The 20719-nt window shown below is 41.7% G+C and overlaps 1 protein-coding gene across 2 annotated transcripts in view; it reads right to left on the bottom strand.

Moving 5' to 3' along the window:
- Positions 1-20719, bottom strand: part of DENND5B (DENN domain containing 5B) — a 105885-nt gene that overhangs the window by 55008 nt on the left and 30158 nt on the right. For both annotated transcript variants that reach the window (XM_059472182.1, XM_059472183.1), the window contains exon 2: positions 2048-2157. In XM_059472182.1, coding sequence (XP_059328165.1) covers positions 2048-2157 — 110 coding nt within the window. The remainder of the gene's footprint in view (positions 1-2047; positions 2158-20719) is intronic.

The following is a 20719-nucleotide window of genomic DNA, read 5'->3' as shown; positions in this document are numbered from 1 at the left end:
TTGGAACTTCAGGGGACTATTTTTAAAACAACAGGATGGTTCCAGAAGGCAATTGAAATTCCTTAGGCATCCAGCAAACAGAGTTCTCACAAGTTACCCTTCAAGGATTTATGCATTTTCTTCTCTGAGGAAAATTGCTTCTGGAAGCTCACATAAAGCAAACACATAGGCAGAACTAATACAGCAAGGCAAGATCAGAAAGGCCAATAATTGCCTCAAGAGATTCTGTGGAGGTGGGTATTACTTAAAATGATGTTTCAGATCAAAACAATAAAGAAGTTTTCCAAAAGATAATTTAAAAGATCATTAAATACTGCTGCTGTTAGTAAATGCTTTCTTTTTCTCCAAGACACATTGCAAATGAAAGATGTGTTCAAGGCGGTTCAGTTCAATTATTCTAATAGGTCTCTTGCTGGTTTTAGCATTCCATTTTTGTCCAATACTGTGATCACACTTCATGAATATTAGACATTCTCCACTGTAACATGAGAGACAAATAACCCAGCAATTCCAGCTGCTTGATTCCTGCTGCACACCCCTCATTACTTCATACTGGAACTCCCCCAACACAGACAGAACTAAAAGGCATAAATAACCTTGGCAGTTGAGCTATTACCATCTTAACTGCTGACAAAGCATTGCTCTGAATCCTTCATGCCTTTTCTATCACCACATTGATGGGGAGACCAGCCCAAATACCACCCCAACTCCAGCAGAGCACATTTGGAAGCAGGAGACAGAAATCAGCAGAGCACATTTGGAAGCAGGAGACAGAAGTCCCCAGCTGTCAGCAGGCAGAGGGAGAGGCCAGGCTCATTTCTGCCCTTCTGGGCAAGAGCAGTGCCACAGTACCAGCTCTCTGTGTCACTGCTGCTTCCAGCTCCTGTGCTTTCCTGTAAATATCTGTCAGAAAGCTAAAAATAAAATTCGGTGGAAATTGAGATGAACTCCAGATTTCTACATCTTCATGACTGCAGGGAAGTTCCAAATGCATTTTTTGCATTTGCAAAAGCCAACTTAATGTGGGTTTTATGTATTCCCCACCTCTCCATTTGCTGGGTGAAGGCCAGGAAATTCTCCTGACTTCTCACTTGCACCACACAATGAGGTCACTCTGTTTTGAAGCAGGTGATGTACTGTCCTGTCTTCCTCAAATGCAAAGCTCATCTAACCTAGACTGGGGGAAGGCCCTCCCTAATTTTCCAATGTCGACTTAGACACAACTCACATTTTTGAAAACAGCTACAATATTGTTCAGTGTTACTGTCACAACAATTGATTACTCTTAAATTAAGAAGCATATGGCATTTTCTGTACTGGGAAGCTCAAATATCTATTGTCTTTGTCAGGTTATGTTCTTAATAAGTGCTTTGGTGATTTTGGAATCATCCTTTAATTACCAGTTCTTTAGAAAAATTCCCAGTGGATTATCAGTCTTTCAGCTGTCACTGCCTCCACTCCAGGAACTGTTTTCCCCCTCCTTTCCCAGTCCATGGGGCTCAGCCACACAAATGCTCACATCAAATATAACTGAGAGGAAAGAGATGTACAGGAGATGTACAGGTGCAGAGGTGCCATCAAAAGTGATGACCAGCAAAAGCTGTGCTTTAGCTAAGTTCCAGCTTCTGCACAAAGATTGCTCTTGCCCTTCTCTGCAGAATCCAGGTGTTTTTACTCCAAAACCTCAGGATCTTAAAAATTCCTTGGTTTGCCCCCTTTCCTACCTGGGGATAGGTATCCTAGGGGACCCAACCCCTTCTCAGCCAGTCCCTGGGATGCTGCTGGGACTTGTTTTATCACACAGCACACTCAGAACGAACGAGGGAACACAGCACTCTGCTTTGGTTGTGCCTGGAAGTATTCTGTGTCCTCACAACACCTCTTCCTCTGCAGCCTTCCATGCAGCATGCCCAGTGAGTGCCCTTGGTCCCAGCAGAAGCACCAGAGCCACAAGAGCATCACAAGGGCTGGCTGGAAACAACCCAGGGACCTCTCCAGAGCTGACAATGTCAGTAACCATTTGAGAAGAGAGCTCTTCTCTACCTACCATGTTGACAGCATCCTGGTCAAAGGGGTTCCACTCAATGTTCTGAGGATAATGAGCCAAAACTTTGGACTTGAAGGTTCTTCTTAGGGGACTCTGGTCAAAATTCTCTCCTGCAACAAATGAAGAAATAATGACTTGAAACAGCAGTGAGGCTTCAGAGAAAGGTGACTTGGGTTTTATTTTTTTTAATCAAATCTGATGGACATTTTAACTCTCAGAGGTACTACTCTTAAAAGAGAAACAGAAAAGATTCCCATTCAGTCTGACTTTACCCTCATTCCCACAAAATCTTACTGCAGTTGCAACACAGCTTCCACTTTAGTACTTACAGAATGGAAATATACTGTCAGGAGAAAAAAATCACTGCTGAAATTTTACAGAAAAGCACCTTGCAATCAACTGGATTCTTGACCTTCTCCAACAGCTTGAGTATCTAGAGACAGCTTTACTTAGTCAGTTAAAGAGCACTTTCCCTTAAGTTTGTCAGAAGCTGTCTTTGAGGTCAACAAAAAATATGAGCACTTCTTGGCTATAATAAATTATGCAAGCCTTCATTATAGATGATATTTTTTACATCATGTGAAAATTAAACATTTATTTTTTCTACATCAAATTTCAAGGACATACTTCCTCCACACAAAGAATCCAGCAAGTGCAAAGAGGAAGACTGAAATCAGACTTCAGGCAGAAATGCATCCAGTTATCAGCATACAAATACTGCATTTCACAGTGATGTTATTATTGGAGTTCTCCCCACTGGATTGTCTACAGCATGCAAAACAGTAATCAAACCAAGGAGTTCTTAAAATTTATTAATTTAATGACCATCTATTACACTATCACACAAAGCCATCTCTTCCAACAGCACTAATATGCAAGTGCATTCTGAGAAAGGGTTTTAAATATTTTCCTTCCCAGGTAATCTCTGAGATTTTAATGATATTGTTATTTTTATCCAACACTTATTTTGAACACAGGACTTAGACACATTGCAGCATCACAGTAGTGGAATCATCACCCTTGGAAGTGTTCAAAAACACGTGGATGTGGCATTTACGGATATGTTTTAGTAGCAAAAAGGCAGTGCCAGGTTTAATGGTAGGATTTGAGTATCTATCAAGATCCTCCTCAAGCTCAGTTACAAGTTCAGACCAAATACACCAAAAACAGCGACCATTTCTCTCTTTCAGAACATGGCAGTAGAATAACCTCTCATTTTGGTCCAAAAGTTCTTTGCAGTGCCATTAAAGACACAGTGTCATCCACCATTTCCCAAAATGTCACAAAATAAAGATCCTACCAAGCAAAGCCAGCAAAAATTTTCTCTCCAGGTATGTACCTAGACATACTCAGCAACATTTTTAGTTCTTAGAATCAAACGGTAATTAACATGCTTGCATAATCAAACAAATATGCACGAGGTTATTTCCCAATTAGGTCTTCAATCATTCTCACATCTGACAGAGTTTACCTTACAACTGTGACTTGGCAGAAAGGCAGGTATTTAATACTAAATTTATTTGGTTGCTTCTACTAAAAGTTAGAAGAGAATATCTGGATGACTTAATGAAGTTCTCTACTGCTAGCAGTAAGTGACTGCTGAAGTTTAAATTTCTTTAATGGTTTCCTTTCTCATGACAAAAAAATAGAAAAAAAATTTTGGTTATCAAGTATAAGTATTACTTTAAGAAATCCATCTGCCCAAACCCAGCAATTACAATGTCCCTGTAGGCTGACAACTTGGATTCATTTTATCCAGGAAAATAAATGGCACAAACAACTTACCTTTGTAGAGTCTCAGCAGTGTTTGCATTTTACCATTCCAGTAGTTTAAGAAAAACACAAACTTTAGGTAAAACACACATAGAGAAAATGCTATTCTCTCAATCAGTGATCATGAGGGAAAAGCAAAGAGCCAAGACACCACACTGGAGTAAAATCAACCTGTCATTAGTTTGAGAGGACATGACATTGCACCCACCATACAAAGCTGCCTCACAGAAAGACAAGGAGGGCAAGCTTTAAGAGGAGACACATAAATTAGGAAAAAAACCAATACAAGGATGTGAAGGAGCAGCCTGTGTGTGAGGGTGAAATGCCATCATTTGCCCAAACTAGCAGGAAACAGCCCAAGTCTCAGCAAAACCAGATGAAAAGCATGGAGCACAACAGCCAGCTCCACACTGACAGGCAGCTGGAAGAGAACCACAGGGAGCAGAACCTTCTTGGCAAACATGAGGGAAGGGATCTGGACTAAAAGGTTCCTGATCCTCGCAGCCTTGGTAGCTCTGAACTGCTGAGTCACACCTGGCACAGAGAATTCACTTAGCTGGCACTCTAAATGAACAGTGAATTTTCATTAAACCTCCCACACGCTTCTAAGTGCTTCTTTGCTAACTTTCCAAACAGGATTAGCAAGGCACATTTAAAGTGAACCAAGTATTAAATGATAATTGAATCCAATTATTAAAATACCAATGGCCAGATAACACTATGTGGACAGGAACATTGTATTTGATGCCTGTTGCCCATGTAAACAGCACAACTCCCAGATGCAAATTAAAAAATTTGGTTTGAAGTCAATCCTTTTGCTTTCAAGATACTTTAAAAAAATTGAAGTACTTAAAAATATTGTGTAAAACATGTCAGATTCAGCTTCCATTGCATTTGGATACTCCATCCTGTTAATGATACTCTTAAACAACTTGTGCCTTCCTTTAAGGAGCTGGCTTTTAAAGGGACATTTAGATTCAAATTAAAAGCAAATAGTGAAGCAATGGATGCTAGATCAAGAAAAAACTGTGCTAATTTAATTTCAAAACAAAAAGATTGCTCAAAATTAGAAGACAAGCCTGATCTGTGTTTTGAATGAAAGACAGAATTACTAGGGAAATGCAGCTACAGTCATGAAGCTGTTAATCATGATGACTTTCATAAGTGTGATCCTACATCAAAATTTCGTGATCTTCAAGTTTAAACAGATCTGTTTCAATTATTGTCACAGTGACAGAGGCACACAAAGCTTTGTACCAAATAGGCAGAGGCATCTTCCACCCTCTGGTCCAGGGAATGCCAGCTATCTGTCACTCCTTCCAGGCTCTGGAACACAGACAGGAATGCCTGTGACTGCAGAAACAAAAATATCTTTTATTCCTTTAGAGGAACACAGCTATGCACAGTGCTCATGGTGACCACATCTGTGACAGCCTCCTCTAGTTAAAAGTGCTCAGCACACCCAGCTACGGCCTCTCCCTGCAGATGGAATTTTGTTAAGCTCATTTAATAACAGGATGACCCTGCACAAGAAGCAAATAATACACAATGTGTGAGTGAGAAAACAGTGTGGGCACAGGAATAACAGTGCTTGGCTGGGGAGCAAGCAAGCTGTTAATTGTCAGGCTCAGGATCTGGTTAGTTTAAGTGGTGCAGAACTGCTCTGCTGCTTTTCCCCCGTGCCTCCCCAGGATGCCAAGGTGGCTGAGCAGAGTTCAAGGACATTGTAACTCAAAGCTCTTATTTCTGACTTCACATTCTCACAACCTCATAGCAGAGGATGGAGATGATAAAAAAGGGAGGACTGGGACAAGGCAGACAAAACAGTTTTCATTCCAAAGGTTTAAAATCCGAGTTGTCTGTAAGACAGTAGTGGATTTTGGGGGACTGAGGAGGAGTGTCATGGACATATTTTCTGAAAAATCCTTTTGTTAGGATTTTTTGTCCTGAGTAGCTGAGAAGCCTCAGAGGAAAAGAAAAACAATAATTATCTGCTGCTGTGGAATGCAACAGGTGGATCTGTGATTGTCTCATATGGTTGTTTTTAATTAATGGCCAATCACAGCCCAGCTGGCTCAGACTCTCTGGTCAGTCACAAGATTTTATCATCATCCCTTTTTATTCCTTTCCTTTGCTAGCCGTCTGATGAAATCTTTTCTCTTTCTTTAGTATAGTTTTAATACATAATTTTCTTTTAATATAATACATATCATAAAATAATAAATCAACCTTCTGAAACATGGAGTCAAGATTCTCATCTCTTCCCTCATCCTGGGGCCGGTGTGAACACCATCACAGCGGAGGGCAGGGTCTAACTTTCCTTTTATATGCCAATATGTAAAGGAATTAATGGATCATATTTAAGCAGGAAACTATGGGGGGGGATGTGTACCCTATCAATACATCTAAATTATTTGGAATTTTTGGGGGTATGTGTCTATGTGAACCTCACCAGTATTTCTGTTTAAATCTAGACTGCAAAAGAAGCTTCCCTGAGGTGTCAGGAAACTTTGTGTGTCTGTAGCAGAATTTGGTGGAGCTGAGCCTTCCAGTTCCCCATATTCACAAATCCACACAACTAAGCCTTGTTAGATTTCTGGGTAAGTACCCTGTAAAAATGGCCTCATGCAAGACATTGTTCAGTCTATAATGCACAGAGACCCAGCACAGTCTCCTCTCCACTAATATAGTGACAATATACTGACATCACTAGTGGGATTTTGCTGGAGAACCACATCTGCCAAGAGAGCTTCAAGAAATAGAACAAAATTTTCCAAATACTGATTTAAATTAAGTAAAAGAATTAAAAAATCCAAGAGGTTTGATTTTGATTTGGATCTGTGATTTTCAATTTGATTCAAGAGGAGTTAGAAGACTGAAAATAAAGAAATAGAGAGGTCCTGATCATTGCTTTATCCTTAACCCCTCTTTACCTGAGGTTTTGTCTGCAGTGTCTGAGCTCTTGCCATGGAGATCTGCTTGTAGATATTGGTACAAGACTACACAACATAACAAACAGAAATAAAAAAAGCAAGTATGAACAAAATGAACAGATATACAATGTACTGGGGAAGGGGAAAAAACATGAATCAGACATTAAATATTCCCCCTCACAATCTCACTTCCCCCCACTACTGGCAAAGGGTAAATCCACAAGACAAATAAAACCTTCCAGGACTGGATTACTGTAGAGGTGTTGAATGCAATGACAGACATGGCAGAAATACTTGTCAAAATTAGTAACAAGATTAAATTCTCAGTACTTCAAACAACACACTGCTTTACAGCTTCCCTATTGTGAAAGACATCTTTGTTCACATATTGAGCCCTTCTAGAGCCTGAGAAAATCAAGGGAAAAAACACATCAGTCCTTCAGCTAGTGTGCAACTAAACCCAAGGAGTATTATATAGTATAATACTGTTAGCTCTGTTGTTACACCTTCAATCCTCCACTGCATTTTCAGGACTTACTGAAGTTACCTAATAGCTCTATTCATCATTTCTGTCTCATAACTGGGTGTTTTTAGACTAAGACTTGAATAAATAAGCTATGTTTAGAACTTGGATGAACAATTTTAATGTGTTCCAGCAACAGCTACCATCTCTAAAGGAAAAGCTTCCTGCTAGCATGTCTAACTGAGGCTTCTTCTAACTGGCTTGCTCATCTCCTGCAGACAAACAAAAATGTCTCCACAGATGCCTTGGCACTTCTGTGTCAAAAAAAGGTCACATCCACACAAAGGCGTCACACAATCCTCCTCAAGTTCAATCTTTTTACAGAGCTGGCACCTATGTTAAAGCGGCAGGACCAGTGGCCTCTCTGGTGATTCACTCTCTAGCTGTAAATTCAGAGTGGTTCTGCTACAACCTCCTACTTGAGTGTCAATCCAGACACCAGTGCAGAGGACACACAGAGTTCTGCCAAGGCCAGATTTTTTGGGAAGGCAACACTCAGCAGAGGGCACAACAGTTCTTTCAACAGAGATTTTCAGATGTGAATATGTATTATAGGATAATTTTCCACTTTCTTTAGGAGGCACCTGAAGATAGCCCACATTCAAATCTTCAGGATGATGTTTCTCCACCCCATATGCCTGAAGTAATTTCATTATAACTTTGAGCTGTTTGAACTAAAAGTTGCATAAGTATTAAATGAAATGAAATTGTCAAAACTAGAGAGATGACTCTTGCTAAATGGCCCATATCCACACTACCTTTACAAGTCTTTCTGCCAGGTTGTCCTACCAGCTCTCCCCTAAAGATTTTAATTCAAAGGGAATTCGGCACTGAGCTTCCGCAGAGGCAGCCAGCACCTCTGCAATAGAAAGAGTGAAAAAGAGCAACCATGAAACAATGTACAACCAGATGCTCCAGGACAGGCTCTGGTTTGATGCCCATTTCAGTACTCTGACCATTTATTATCATCAATCACATGGCTAAGCACCCACAGAAGTGATGTAAAAACTCCTGCACAGGAAGTCAAATTGCCAGCAAGGATAAAAACACAGAGCTATGGACACTCTCCTGCGTTGTACCACCTAATTCTTTACACAAACCCAATGTAATGAAACACTATTAGGGCCACAAATTATTTACACTTGGAAAAGGTGCAGTATTTAAAAAACTCTATTAAAAAGGAGATTTGTTCACATAAACATGTCATTGTATGTCTATATAAAGAGGAAAAGCCTTTTAAAATGAGAAATTTTTAAAATGAGAAATTTAGTTTGCCATAATCTCTTCCTTCTGTCCTTCATTAAAATACTAAACTATTTGCCTACTGAATAACACCATACAGCATCAACACTGTCAGTCTTAAAATAGCCCCAAGTCCCAGCTGCCAAGAGATCACAGACATGTCTCTACATTAGTGAGTAAGTATGAATTACCCCATCCCTTTTACAGCAAAATTGCATTATAATCTTGTCAAATAAAAAAAAAAATCCAATTAGGTCAGTTTGGGTGATTTTTTGCAGTGGAGCAGGTGGAGCTTAATAAAGAGGTGCCCAAGGCATGGTGCTCCTACACGATTACCTTGGAGTCTGTCTGCAAAGGCTGAAGGCAACAAGTGGAGCAGGTATAAAACCAGACCTGTACTTATAAGTAATAATTATTTGTACTTTGGGACTTCATTTTCTCTAGAAATCAAGGTGTGGAATTCACTATACTTTTCATGTTGCCTTTACAAGTATGGGCTCCCAATCTTGGGAAAACATGCCAGAGATCCTAGGCCTATCCTGTTCACATACCAGTGGCATATTTTCTTTTCTGCCACATGTTTATATTCAAACCTGCTGTATCTTTTGAACACTTGATATAGAATGAATGAGCATTTCTACTAATAGAAAAAATGATCCAAGCAACAATTAAAAGTTCATTTAAAGTGAAGTTGTATATATCATAATTCTTAAACTGCTTGCTAAGTCTTTGTTTAGTTACACGGGACACAAGCAAGGTATATAACTACATGAAACTGAAGAGTTTGAAATGCAGCTCTCAGTTCCAAAAGCACATTAATGATAGCAGAGTGACAAATGTTCAAGCAGGAATAAGACACTGGCTCAGTGTCTTATTAAACACAGCAGGATGCCAAAGCCTGTCCAGCAAGGGGATCCTTGGCTTTGGAGCAACAGGCACCTGACTACTGCAGTCTTGGGCTGAACCATGAAGAAAATGAAGGTATTTTAGAAGCCATCACATTCCTGCAAAGCTTGAACAGCTTCCTACCCACTGCAATGCCAGTTTCCCTCTCCTTGTTCCATGTGTTCACCTCCCTTCACAGACAGGACACAGGACCAGGTGCCCAGTCAGGCCTTTGGCACAGCACATCCCTCATGCTTGTGCTTTCTACTCACAGGGACAGGGTCAAGTCCAAATCCATCTAATTTCTGTGTTAGACTGGTTTTGAAAATAGTCTCACCAATATAATTTCTGACTCAAATCTTAAAATAGGTTTTGTTCTCTACTCCACTGTAGAGGTACACTACAGAGGTAGTACCAGAGCCTTGTCTCAATATCTGCTTTGTTACAGTTGGCCTTTCTGGAGAAAAGATAAGGAAAAAACCTACCAAACCTCACAAACAAGTAGAACCTGTCATCCTGAAAATCCCTATACTACTACTGTTGAGGTTTGTGTGCAACAATGCAGGAAAGAAAGAGGAGTTTTTCAGTAAATTTTGCTTTGGGGCTTTTTTAAGGCAGGGACAAACAGTTTTATTTTTATAATTCCAGTCCATTTTAATCTGCGCTGTTAAATTAGGGGTTTTTTAAGCCACTCTGCAATGCACATACATCATGCACCCATATTAGTCTCCACTCATCAGAATGGCAAGTTCCAGGTGTTTTGTTACTTGAAGTCAGAAGCAATTTCACCAAAAATGCATTTGTAGAACATCTCCTGCCACCCGAATTAAGCTCAGCTTGCAAATCTGTACAAGAAAAGAAAGAAGTTTAATGTGACCTGGACTATTTTCAGCACTAAATGACTTTGACATCAACAGAGCATGAAGATGTCCACACTGCAGCTGGAATACCCAGGGGTTAATCCCTGTTTTTATCCACTTTACACAAGCTTGAGGCCTCAGTTCTCTGGACTCAGCAACCTTCCCCTGGGATTTCCCCAGATTAAAGGAAGCCCTTCCTTGATGATGTTGCCATGTGGAACATCCCCTGATGTGCTGAGCCACACTGAGGATGCAAGGGACCGTGGCTGGTTTTTACTCAGCACTGCTCACATGGGCATGCACCAGAAGGAAGCTATCCACAGTTTTTGAGTAAGATTCTTCTTCCAACAGCACATTCCACAGCCCAAAACTGGCACACAAGATGGACACTTAAAACACGCTGAGAAGGGACAGCCTCACTGCAGCCCTTTGAAGAGCAGGCACACACCTGTGAGGTTTACATAGATGGTTTTCTTAGTGGGGCAAAAGGAAGACTTAGAAAGGTTGGGCCCAGAAGTGGCTCCCCACTGCAGTGAGTTACTTCTTTTGCACACCCTTTACAAGCACAGGGTTACAAGAAGGCAGCTGTCACCTGCCAAAGTGCAGCTGCTAGCTTCATGAAAACTTAGTTAATATGTGGTCTTGGTGAGAAAAGAGTCAGGCAAAGAAGGAACTTTGCTGCTTGCAGCCAACAAAGGTCTTTCATTGGCATAAAGTAGAAGCACTCCTTTGTGTAGCACAAACTTTATTTAGGGAGTTTTGAGCAACGGCTGTAAAAGTTGCTGCCAATAAGGAATTGGCCTTATGACAGTCTCCAAGAGCCAGTCTTCTACCAGTTTTCAACAAAGGAAGCCTTTCAGAAGACAAAAACCTTCTGCACACCAAAAAGTCACAAGAACCCTCAGGCAAGGCTTGAAATTACCAGAGCTTCCTGATGGAGAAGGGTGGCGAGCAGGAATGGAGCTGCAGAGAGACAAGGATATGCTGCCCACACAGCCATATTCATCTCTAAAAGCAGATACTTACATTTAAGAGCTACCTGAAAACCATCTCAGTTTGCAGACTGCTCTCAGCTGCTTCAACCCAGCTGGACCACAGTAACTGGAGATCAGCATATTGCTGCAAATGCTTTGAAAGTGGGCAAAGCTGTCACCAAAGGACCAAGGCATTACACACCATGCTGGATGATGCAGTTATTAACTTCGGGAGGGAAAATGGAATTTTGTTAACTAGAAGTGTTAGAACATTGTTAAAAGGAAAAAAACACATCATCTTGAAAGAAGATCAGTTGTAACTACTCCACAAACATCTCTTCAGGTATTAGACAACACCAGCCTAATTTACAATCTGAAGAATGCCAGTGAGTTTACAGAAGGGATCATTAAGTGCATCAGTGCACAGTAATTGTGCATGTAGGCCACGTGAAGAATATTCTTTATGCTTGTGTAAACCTTAAGTAAATTATTACTACTTAGATACAGCTTTAGGTTTTATTAATTGCTGCAGAGCTCTATTTCACACAAAGCACAACCCCCCAGATTGAAGCTTTATCACTCCTGCCAATCTCGTGGCCAGTTTCCAAATTTACTGAAAATAGAGAAAGCTGACACCAGGACCCAATCACCAGGTCACTGTAAAGTTTCAGGATTCAAATCCAAAGGCTTGGACAAACATTAATTTCTGGATCCAAACTAGATTCCAGGTGGAAAACTCAAAGCACAGCATCATTTCTACCGTGTCTCTAGATTTAGTTCAGATCCCTACCAAGGCTGCCAGAACCAAAATCCTTTGGCTTCCCTTAAAGCATTGGGGAGTATGAGGTGCCAAAGCATGTGTGGAAAGAAGGATCTCACTTGAAAAGGCCAGAAAAGTAATTGTCTCTGGGTACAGCTCACAAATGCCCATGTGCCTCAAATCCTTTCTTCCCTGGTCCCACTTGTCCCCACAGACATCTGGAAATGAAGGCAATTCTGCAAGTGCAGCCCTGACGCTTGTGCCTCAAAAACACTGATTTCAAGGTTACTGGTAGATTTTTTTCTCAGGTGTATTTTGGGGTTGCTTGCTCTCCCAACAATCCAGCTTTAAACCCCAGGATATACCTTCCACTGCCATCAACAAGATCTCTTAAAGAACACAGAAAAGTGCAAAAGGCTCTGTCTTACAAGTACCACTGTTGCCAAAGCCCAGTAATAAAAACCAGTGTTTGATCCTTTCTCTCCTCACATTTCTACAGCCACTCCAGTGAAAAACCCTCTATCAATAGATAGTCACTTAAGAATGGCATACATTTCAGGAATGGTTTTAGACCCTAAAGCTAAAAAGGCTCATGAGAGCCACAAAAGGGAACAGGGAGCAACTCCTGGTCTAAAACTGGGTTGAAGAGAGCAGCAGGACAAAGAGAATACACAGAAAGGAGAGTAAGAAATTGAAGCGCACTCTCAACCAAAGTGCATGTCTTACCTATTATTCACTGCCCTCTTAGTAGAGATGAAAGCAGCAGAGAGGAGAGATCTAAACAAACCTAAAACGACTTGGCATTTAAGCAAATGTTTCCTCTTCACCACTAATCCACTAATCTTTTGGTGCCTGGATCCAGGTTGATTGGCATGCTAAAAATACACAGGTAGAAGGCATAGAAGGCATGTAACTGCTGCTCTAATTTTTTACGTAAGCATGAACTGTCACCAACTCCAGATCTACTTGAAACCAAGGCTTTTAGAGCTACCTCAGACACCAGAATCCTCCTGGCCACTGCAAACAATTCCTGTTATTTCTGCACAACATAAGTTATAGTATTTTACACCTTCCTTTGGCATAAAGTAGAATTTTATGGAGTTAAATAAAATGCTTCACCTAATGAGGCAAACCACGCCATGCTGTTTTGGAGCCTCAGTAGCTGTTACAAAATTACACATTAGAAACGGAGCATTTCACAGTGAGCAGATCAAGGCTGGATTAGCCACGGACCACAGCTGAACACACTTTAGTACCTATGGTTTCTGTGACTGTACAAAGTCTGGAAGGTCTAAATAAAAAATGCACGGAAGTACACACAAAAGGAGACAGAATTAACACAATGTATGGGTGTAGCAACACAACTGAAAGTAGTGGTGTCTTGGTGTGACAATGTAGGACAGCTAAATCTGAACATCCTGTTGCAAAAAAACCCAAGAATTTTGTTTTTATGGTTCATTTTGCTTTGGAAAAGTTATTTCTTCAAATCAGGGAAGAGAATAATTTTGGGTGCTTGAGGATGGGTTTCAATAGTCCCCACTCAACATTCCCTATAAAACATAAGCCCACCAACTCAAGATCATTACTCTGTGTAAGAAAGAGCAGCATGCAGTGTATTCACAACCACGCACGTGCACACTCCCTTCCCCACAAAGAAAGGGGAAAAGCAGGAACAATGCTCCAGGATAAAAGCACCTGGGGTCTTTCACAAAATGGCCTGAGCAACAATAGACACGGTCCCCAAACCTGGACACCAGCTGGCTCCTACCTCCTCACAGCAATGCAGTAGCATCAGGAGCTCCTGTGGGATTAAAATTCCCATCTCAAATCGAGCAGCATCCACACATGTCAGATTAAAGAGACGCAGGCATTTGCATACCTCTTCAGGGTTTGACAGCTTGGTGGTGATTTATTCTGTAACCTGCAGCATACACACCAGGAGCATCCCTGATGGATGCCTCTCCATGCAAAGGTTAACAGGTCTGTGTGCATTACATTAAATATTTACATTAAAGAAGCATTTTTTTTCATATTTAAATGGGAAGCACACACAAGAACAAAGACCCAAACTAAAAATATTTGTGACAACAAATGATACAGATTTCAGCAGTCACACAGATGTTAGCAATAAGCTAACATCTAATAAGGGGATACCTGAGCACAAGTATTACTGGATGTTTACTAAAATAAACTCTGTAGTTTTACTATCAGAATGAAAAAAAAAAAAAAAATTTCTTGTTAAGGACTATAAGATGATTCACTAATATCAGATTATCACAGTTTATAATGAATATTTCAAGGGTTTCACATGTAGACAGGCAATCAGTCCAATGGGGCTGGTCTCCAAGTTGTCACAAGAACAGGCAGTGCATGTGGGGAACAGAATTCCCCTTTGAAATTAAAACCACTATGTATGTATGAGATTAAAGGAATCTGAGCACTCACATACATCCTACAGCTGCAAATTCAAGGGTCATGAAAGAATTTCAAAACACTGAACTTCTGGCTAAACTTATTTATGGGGCAAAACAATAAAGCTTCCAAAACATGCTTCTTTTGCCTCTGGAAAAGGCTGCTTGCTAAAGTAGGACTTCACCCCAAGCTTTGAATTCAGCAAGGTTGATTCTCTGTTTGTACTGATATGACAGCCTGAATGTGACTTATTTTAATGCAGAAATATCAAACTTCAACCTGAATCTGTATTTTGCAGCATCAGAGTATACATTTATAAACAGCCTGAGGAACTGAGCGTTCTGGTGGTGCTCCTGGTTAACCCCTTCCCAAATTATTGCCTCCCTATAGAAACATCTTTCTGCCACCCATCCTGGAGATCTCAACTATTTGGTGTGTTCATCCAGAGATCTTCCTCACCCTTCCTGCTTCCTTTCTTGCACTGGAGCTTCCCAACAAAGCTGCTTTAGGCTGCAGGTTAAGCAGTGAGCCCGGTTTCATTCAGGTCAGGAACACTTTGATTTTACAATGAAGGGGAAGATGTACCAATCCTGCACTAAAGGCATTAATCCATGTCACCTTCCCATCTCTCCACTGCTTTCTCCCTGCCTCAAGAGCTGATGGGTTTTGATGCAGCCCACAGGAGGAGATCTTGAGCAGGTGAGATGATGGCAGCAAAACCTGAGCCCCACACAGGCACAGCTCCTCTCCAGGTTAGATCAAAGGGCAATTGCCTTACCCACATGATAACACACACACTCACATGACCCTGCAATAGTCATCCACGTGGAATCTGAGAGGTTTGCACTTTCTTAGACAAACATCAACACTGCTGCACTCCCCTGAACTGTCAGGGCATGTCAAAGAAGCCATGAAATCAGTATTGTCTAAAATAACTCATGTTTCCTAAGTCTTTATTTTCTGCATTGAAAAGGGATTCAATTGCAACCATGTGTTAACATGTAGAAACAAAAGCACTGACTACTGTTCTGACCCAAGGTCAGTTTTTTCCTTTCCCTAACCTTTCTTTTAAATTATGCTCTTTTAAGATCATAGCTCAGTAAGGAAACTACAAAATTGTGTATTCCAAACAAAAAGTAACACAAAGCTTAGCAAAGATCCTCAACAGAAAACAAAACTCCCAAAGTCAGATCATGAACTTGGAAATTGCTGCACCTCCAAACATTTCAAGTCCAAACTGTCCCTTTCTTCAAATCCCTGGGCTATGTATGCAAGCTGGGCATACACAAAACTTGAAACACAGGTGGCATTTAAGATGGAGAAAGGAGCTGCACCAGCTGAAATTCACTGTGAGGGTGGTGAGACCCTGGCACAGGTTGCCCAGAGAAGCTGTGGCTGCCCCATCCCTGGAAGTGTTCAAGGCCAGGTTGGAAGGAGCTCTGAGCAACCTGGTCTAGTGCAAGGTGTCCCTGCCCATGGCAAGAGGGCTGGAATTAGATAATCTTTAAGGCCCCTTCCAAACTGTTCTATCATTCTATGAGTTTTCCTGAAGGGCTCTTCTACTTGAAGATGAAGAATTAATTCCTTGACAAGAAGAACAGCTCTGCACTTCTTACAGGGTGCCCTCAGGCAGAAGAGGCAGAGCATCCAACACCAAAATCTGGACAGTTTTTTGACACCAAAATCAATCAGGAGAGTGTAGGTAAGCAAGTGGGACCTCTGACCTCAGCACTGGCCATCTCAGGGAGCATCAAACCCCTTCCACATTTGTCAGAGACACAGGATATGTTCAAACAGATCTGCAGAGCCTTGCCACTCTCTCCTGAAACCTGGTTTGTCATCACCAAGGTAGGACTGAAATCGTTCCAGCATCCCTTTAGCTGCCATCTGTGCTCCCACAGCAAGGGGGCCCAAACTTGTCAAATGCCCTGAATTAAAAAAAATATCACCTCTTGCATAAGAGATGGCAAGAGGTGGCAACTTCACTGTTGGCCATCAGCAGAGCCCACTGCCCATAACTGAGAATGAAAAATAGGTCCCTGCAGAATCCAAGTGTAACAGCTGCACTGGGGAAAGCAATTTTTGAATATCCACACACTAATAGAAAGACTCTGAAACTTAAAGTGGTACGTTGTTTAGGAACAAAAATACCAGTCTTGAAGGACAGAAGAAAAAAAGGGCTTTGACTTACAGCAAATCTATTTTCTGTTACTGGCCCTACCTCATTTAAACAGCCCAGCCCTCATACAAGCCAAGATGTTCTCAGTTCCTCAAAAGAAGAAAATAATAGTAACAATAACCATAACAATAATAACAACTGTAATAATAACAACAGTTACAATGCTGCCTGAATTGGAGACATTCATACATATTTTCCAACAATTTCAGTGACTATTTGAGATGACTATTGGAGGCTCCTTCCAAAGCCCATCCAGCTCAGTTAGTATCCAGCTGGACAGCAGCTTTTCAGAATATTGATAGTCTTTTTGTCTAGCTGGGGTTTTTTTATAAACTCCCACTTAAGAGTATGCCCCAAACATTTCACCTCCCTCAAGGAAACTGGTGTTCCAGAAAGCACTGCTGGTAGCTAATACTCTTCTGTCTAATGAATAATCTCACACCCACTAAATAAATGTTCCAGGCCATCAGACACTGCTGGAGGAGATCATATCATATATCAGTAAGTACAAGGCAAGGCTGGGCCTTTGGTCCTTTTTTCTTCACTAAGACATGAAGGAGTTTTCTAGTGATGAAAGCATTCAGAAAGCTGCTCTGTTCCTGCGTCTCAGTTCACTCAGCCAGGTTTGCCTCTGAAGATTTTTCCCTAAGAAGCAGGACTTCTTATGTTGCATAGCTTATAATTAATTGGGGCACCCCAGACCAGAAGGTCTGCTTGCTCCCCCTAAATCAGCTTTTGAAACAACAAAAACATGCTTAGCATGTGGCAGGGATATGGTTCAAAAGTTCATTTGGGCTTAGCTTTGTACAAGAAAACAGTTCTGACAGGTAAATTTAGGCAGACTCATATTTAGCAGAGGTTCAGAAGCCTAGAAGGCATTCAAAGCATGGCTGTGCCTGCTGTGGAAAACACATGAGCCCATTTCAGGCTGTTCCCAAGGAACTCCCATAGCTGCAGTCAGAGAAGGGATGACTAACACTAAGCACATACACAAACAGACCCCTGACAGAGTCACAGAAGAAGCTGAAGAATTTCAGCTGCAGAATCATCCAAAATATGTACCTGTAAAAGTAGGGGGATCAGAATAACCAGATCAGAAAGGTTAGAACCAGATCTAGAGGTTATCTGGTCCATGCCCCTGTTTAAAGCAGGGATGATTTCAACGCCAAATCATGGTGCTCAGAAGCAAGACAAAATTTTTGAGATGAAAAACTGCAAAGACAATTCAATAGCTGTGAGGAGGGGCAAGCAAACTAAGACATCAATATTTCAGCATCTTTGGAGCAAACAGTGTAAGGCAGCTTCTCTGACTTAATGCTTGCAGTGCAAACCAGGAGGCACTTGTGAACCTGCAAGGTAAATGCCAGGCAGCAAAACAGAGCCTGTGAGCCACTTGAGCTATGAGTCAGCCCCTGCCAAGCCTCTGGTCGTCTCTTCAACATAATTCCACCTCCTAGTCTTCATGTTATTTAGTACTAACACATCTATTATGGTAACATAACAGCAGCATCACTAACATCATCTCTTGGCTGGAGACCACACACTGAATTCATTTCAGTGTCTGCAGCCTTGCCTCTCCAGGAGAGGAAAGCCCTGCATCAAAGGCATCATTCATATCTCCTGGATATTGCAGCTCTGTGGACACTGCACCTTCTCCTGGCTTTTTTAACTATGGTCATATACAGTAAATCATGCTGATTTCTCAGTGGGAATCCACTTTTTTTGGCAGTTCCCTGCTTGTTGTGAAAGCCCAAGAAAAAACACGCTGCACAGTTGCAGTGCCTTTCCTAGCACAGCTGCATCCCAAGCAGGACTTAGGCTAATCCCTCCCAAACAGCCCTGTTGCTGTGCCTTGCCACAGAGCAGCCTGCTGCAGCCCCTCTGACATTGCTTTAATGCTGATTAGTCCCGACACAATTCTGGTTCAGGCTTCCTGCCAGGCGAGGGAATGAACAAAATTGGTTTGCGCACAGACCAGACGACAGCTGCAGTCACTCCAGCTCAAATCTGTTGAATAAGGACCCTTTTCTTGTTTACCAAGATGAGGCTAAATTAGCCCAGCATGAGACAGAAGGACAGAGCAAATCCTAAAAGCCAGTGATGCCAACCTGGCTCTGAAGGTGCGAGATGAAACTTGGTCATGTCCCATCACTTGGGCTCAAGGAAGCCACAGGGAAAGTGTATGCTTAGTGTCCAGCAAACCCCCAGTCCAGGGAAGAGCTACACTTTAAAAAAGAAAGTATTTTGTGGGTAAGATTACAAGCAGAATGCCCCCAGATTTTTTTCAGAGACAGTCAGTGCATGCTTTCTCGGAGCATATTTTTCCCCGCCCCTTTTTCCTCCAGCCCTAAGAGAAAAGCCTCCAGCCTTCACAAGCTCTGCTATTCTCACACTGCCCTTGCTTCTAAAATGCAGAGGGGTATCCTGTTGGGAAGGTTTCCTGCTCAGGAATGATCTATTGATTTGATCTGGGGTATCACCTGTTTGCAGACTACATACAGATCTCTTGACATGAATTACAGAATCCAGCATCTTCCCAGAGGCAGCACATTCACAGAAGCAAAAGCTGAATGTGAACTGCTTGCACAAACTTATTGTCAGCAAGGCTGGTATTACTCAGGCTTTTACAAAATGGAAAAGTAACACTGCTGAGCTTTCTGCTCTTTACAAAGTCTTTAAATCCATATCCAAAACTGGATACAGCACCACAGGATTTTCTTTCTATATTTAAGAAAACCTTTTGTCACTTGCAGGGTTGGCTGCTTGCTGATTGGGGGTTTATGGATTTGTTAAATAACTCCTCCTTTTACCAGGGCACCTCTGCAGGATACTCCTTCCCATCACATTTCCTCCCTCAGCCACCAGAAACAAGGCTCCTGCCCATGTCAGCTACAGCTGAGGCACCACTCTCCCTGGTTTCCAGTTCCTGCGTAGCCTGATCCAGCAAGCAAATAAGCTTCGAGGGTTTTACAAGCATCCCCACAAAATGCAGCTACAGCTTTGTGATGGTTTTGGCTGGGGTAGAGTTAATTTTCCTCACAGTAGTGAGCTTTGGCTTGGATTTGCCTTCCCAAGTCACCGTCACACGTGCTGGAGCCCTGCTGTCCTGGGGATGGCTGAACACCTGCCTGCCCATGGGAGGCAGTGAATGAATTCCCTTTTTTTTGGCTTTGCTTGCACAGGCTGTTTTTAGTTTACCCATTAAACTGTCTATCTCAACCCTCATTTTCTCATTTTTACTCTTCTAATTTTCTCCCCCATCCCACCAGGGGAGAGTGAGCAAGCAGCTGTGTAGGCTGAGTTGCTGGCTGGGGCTAAACCATGACAAACTTCTGTCTAAGGGGCTGCTCTAACACCAAATAAGAAGTAGAACACATGCCTTCAGGCATGAAAAATGTGTTCAATTTTCTGCTTGCTGGAGTGAGGGGAGACTGCATCTAAATTTCCCTCTCCTGCTTCCCAAAAGAGGTGATATTAACAAAAAATGGCTTACTGCACAACAAAAGAAATGCACCACTGAAAGAAGACAGGCAAGAAGAATCCCAGCCATTATCCAGCTGGATTTTCAGTCAGTCCATGAATATATTTGGAGTCTGCTCCCTGCCTAGCTTCACTGCACTGGGATCCTCCTAACCACTCCTCATTTAACAGAAGGCTCTGTGTGGTATCTCTCAAGTGGTGTGTCTAGCCATCAAAGGAGATCCCAGCAACTAAAGGCATCTAAAGAAACACATTAGTCATTTTAGGTTTACTTCATATGTCACCTACAACACTGCAAAACAGCAATATGCCATCTTTTGTTAAAAAAAAGGAAAAAAAATGTCAACACAATAACAAAAGTGGTGTAAACCAAAGGAACTTTGCATTTAAAGCCACTTGGGGAACTGTGCAGAAGGACCTGGTCATGCAGAAAGCAGCCTCAGGTCACAATCTAAACACCTTTCTTTCCTTCTCAGTTGATCAATAGCTTTTACACAGAGGGAAAAGCAAAAGCCAGTCTTACTGATGACTTGAAAAGAAAAAAAAGGAAACTTTCTTAAAAGACAGAAATGGACAGAGAAGGGGAGGGGAGGTACAAAGTGAAATTTTATACATCTATATATTGACAAGACAGAAGTGTTACTAATTTTA

Source organism: Ammospiza nelsoni, chromosome 5, assembly GCF_027579445.1.
Source record: "Ammospiza nelsoni isolate bAmmNel1 chromosome 5, bAmmNel1.pri, whole genome shotgun sequence".
Taxonomy (NCBI): domain Eukaryota; kingdom Metazoa; phylum Chordata; class Aves; order Passeriformes; family Passerellidae; genus Ammospiza; species Ammospiza nelsoni.
The sequence above is the reverse complement of the archived record's forward strand: the minus strand, read 5'-3'. Positions and strand labels throughout refer to the sequence as shown.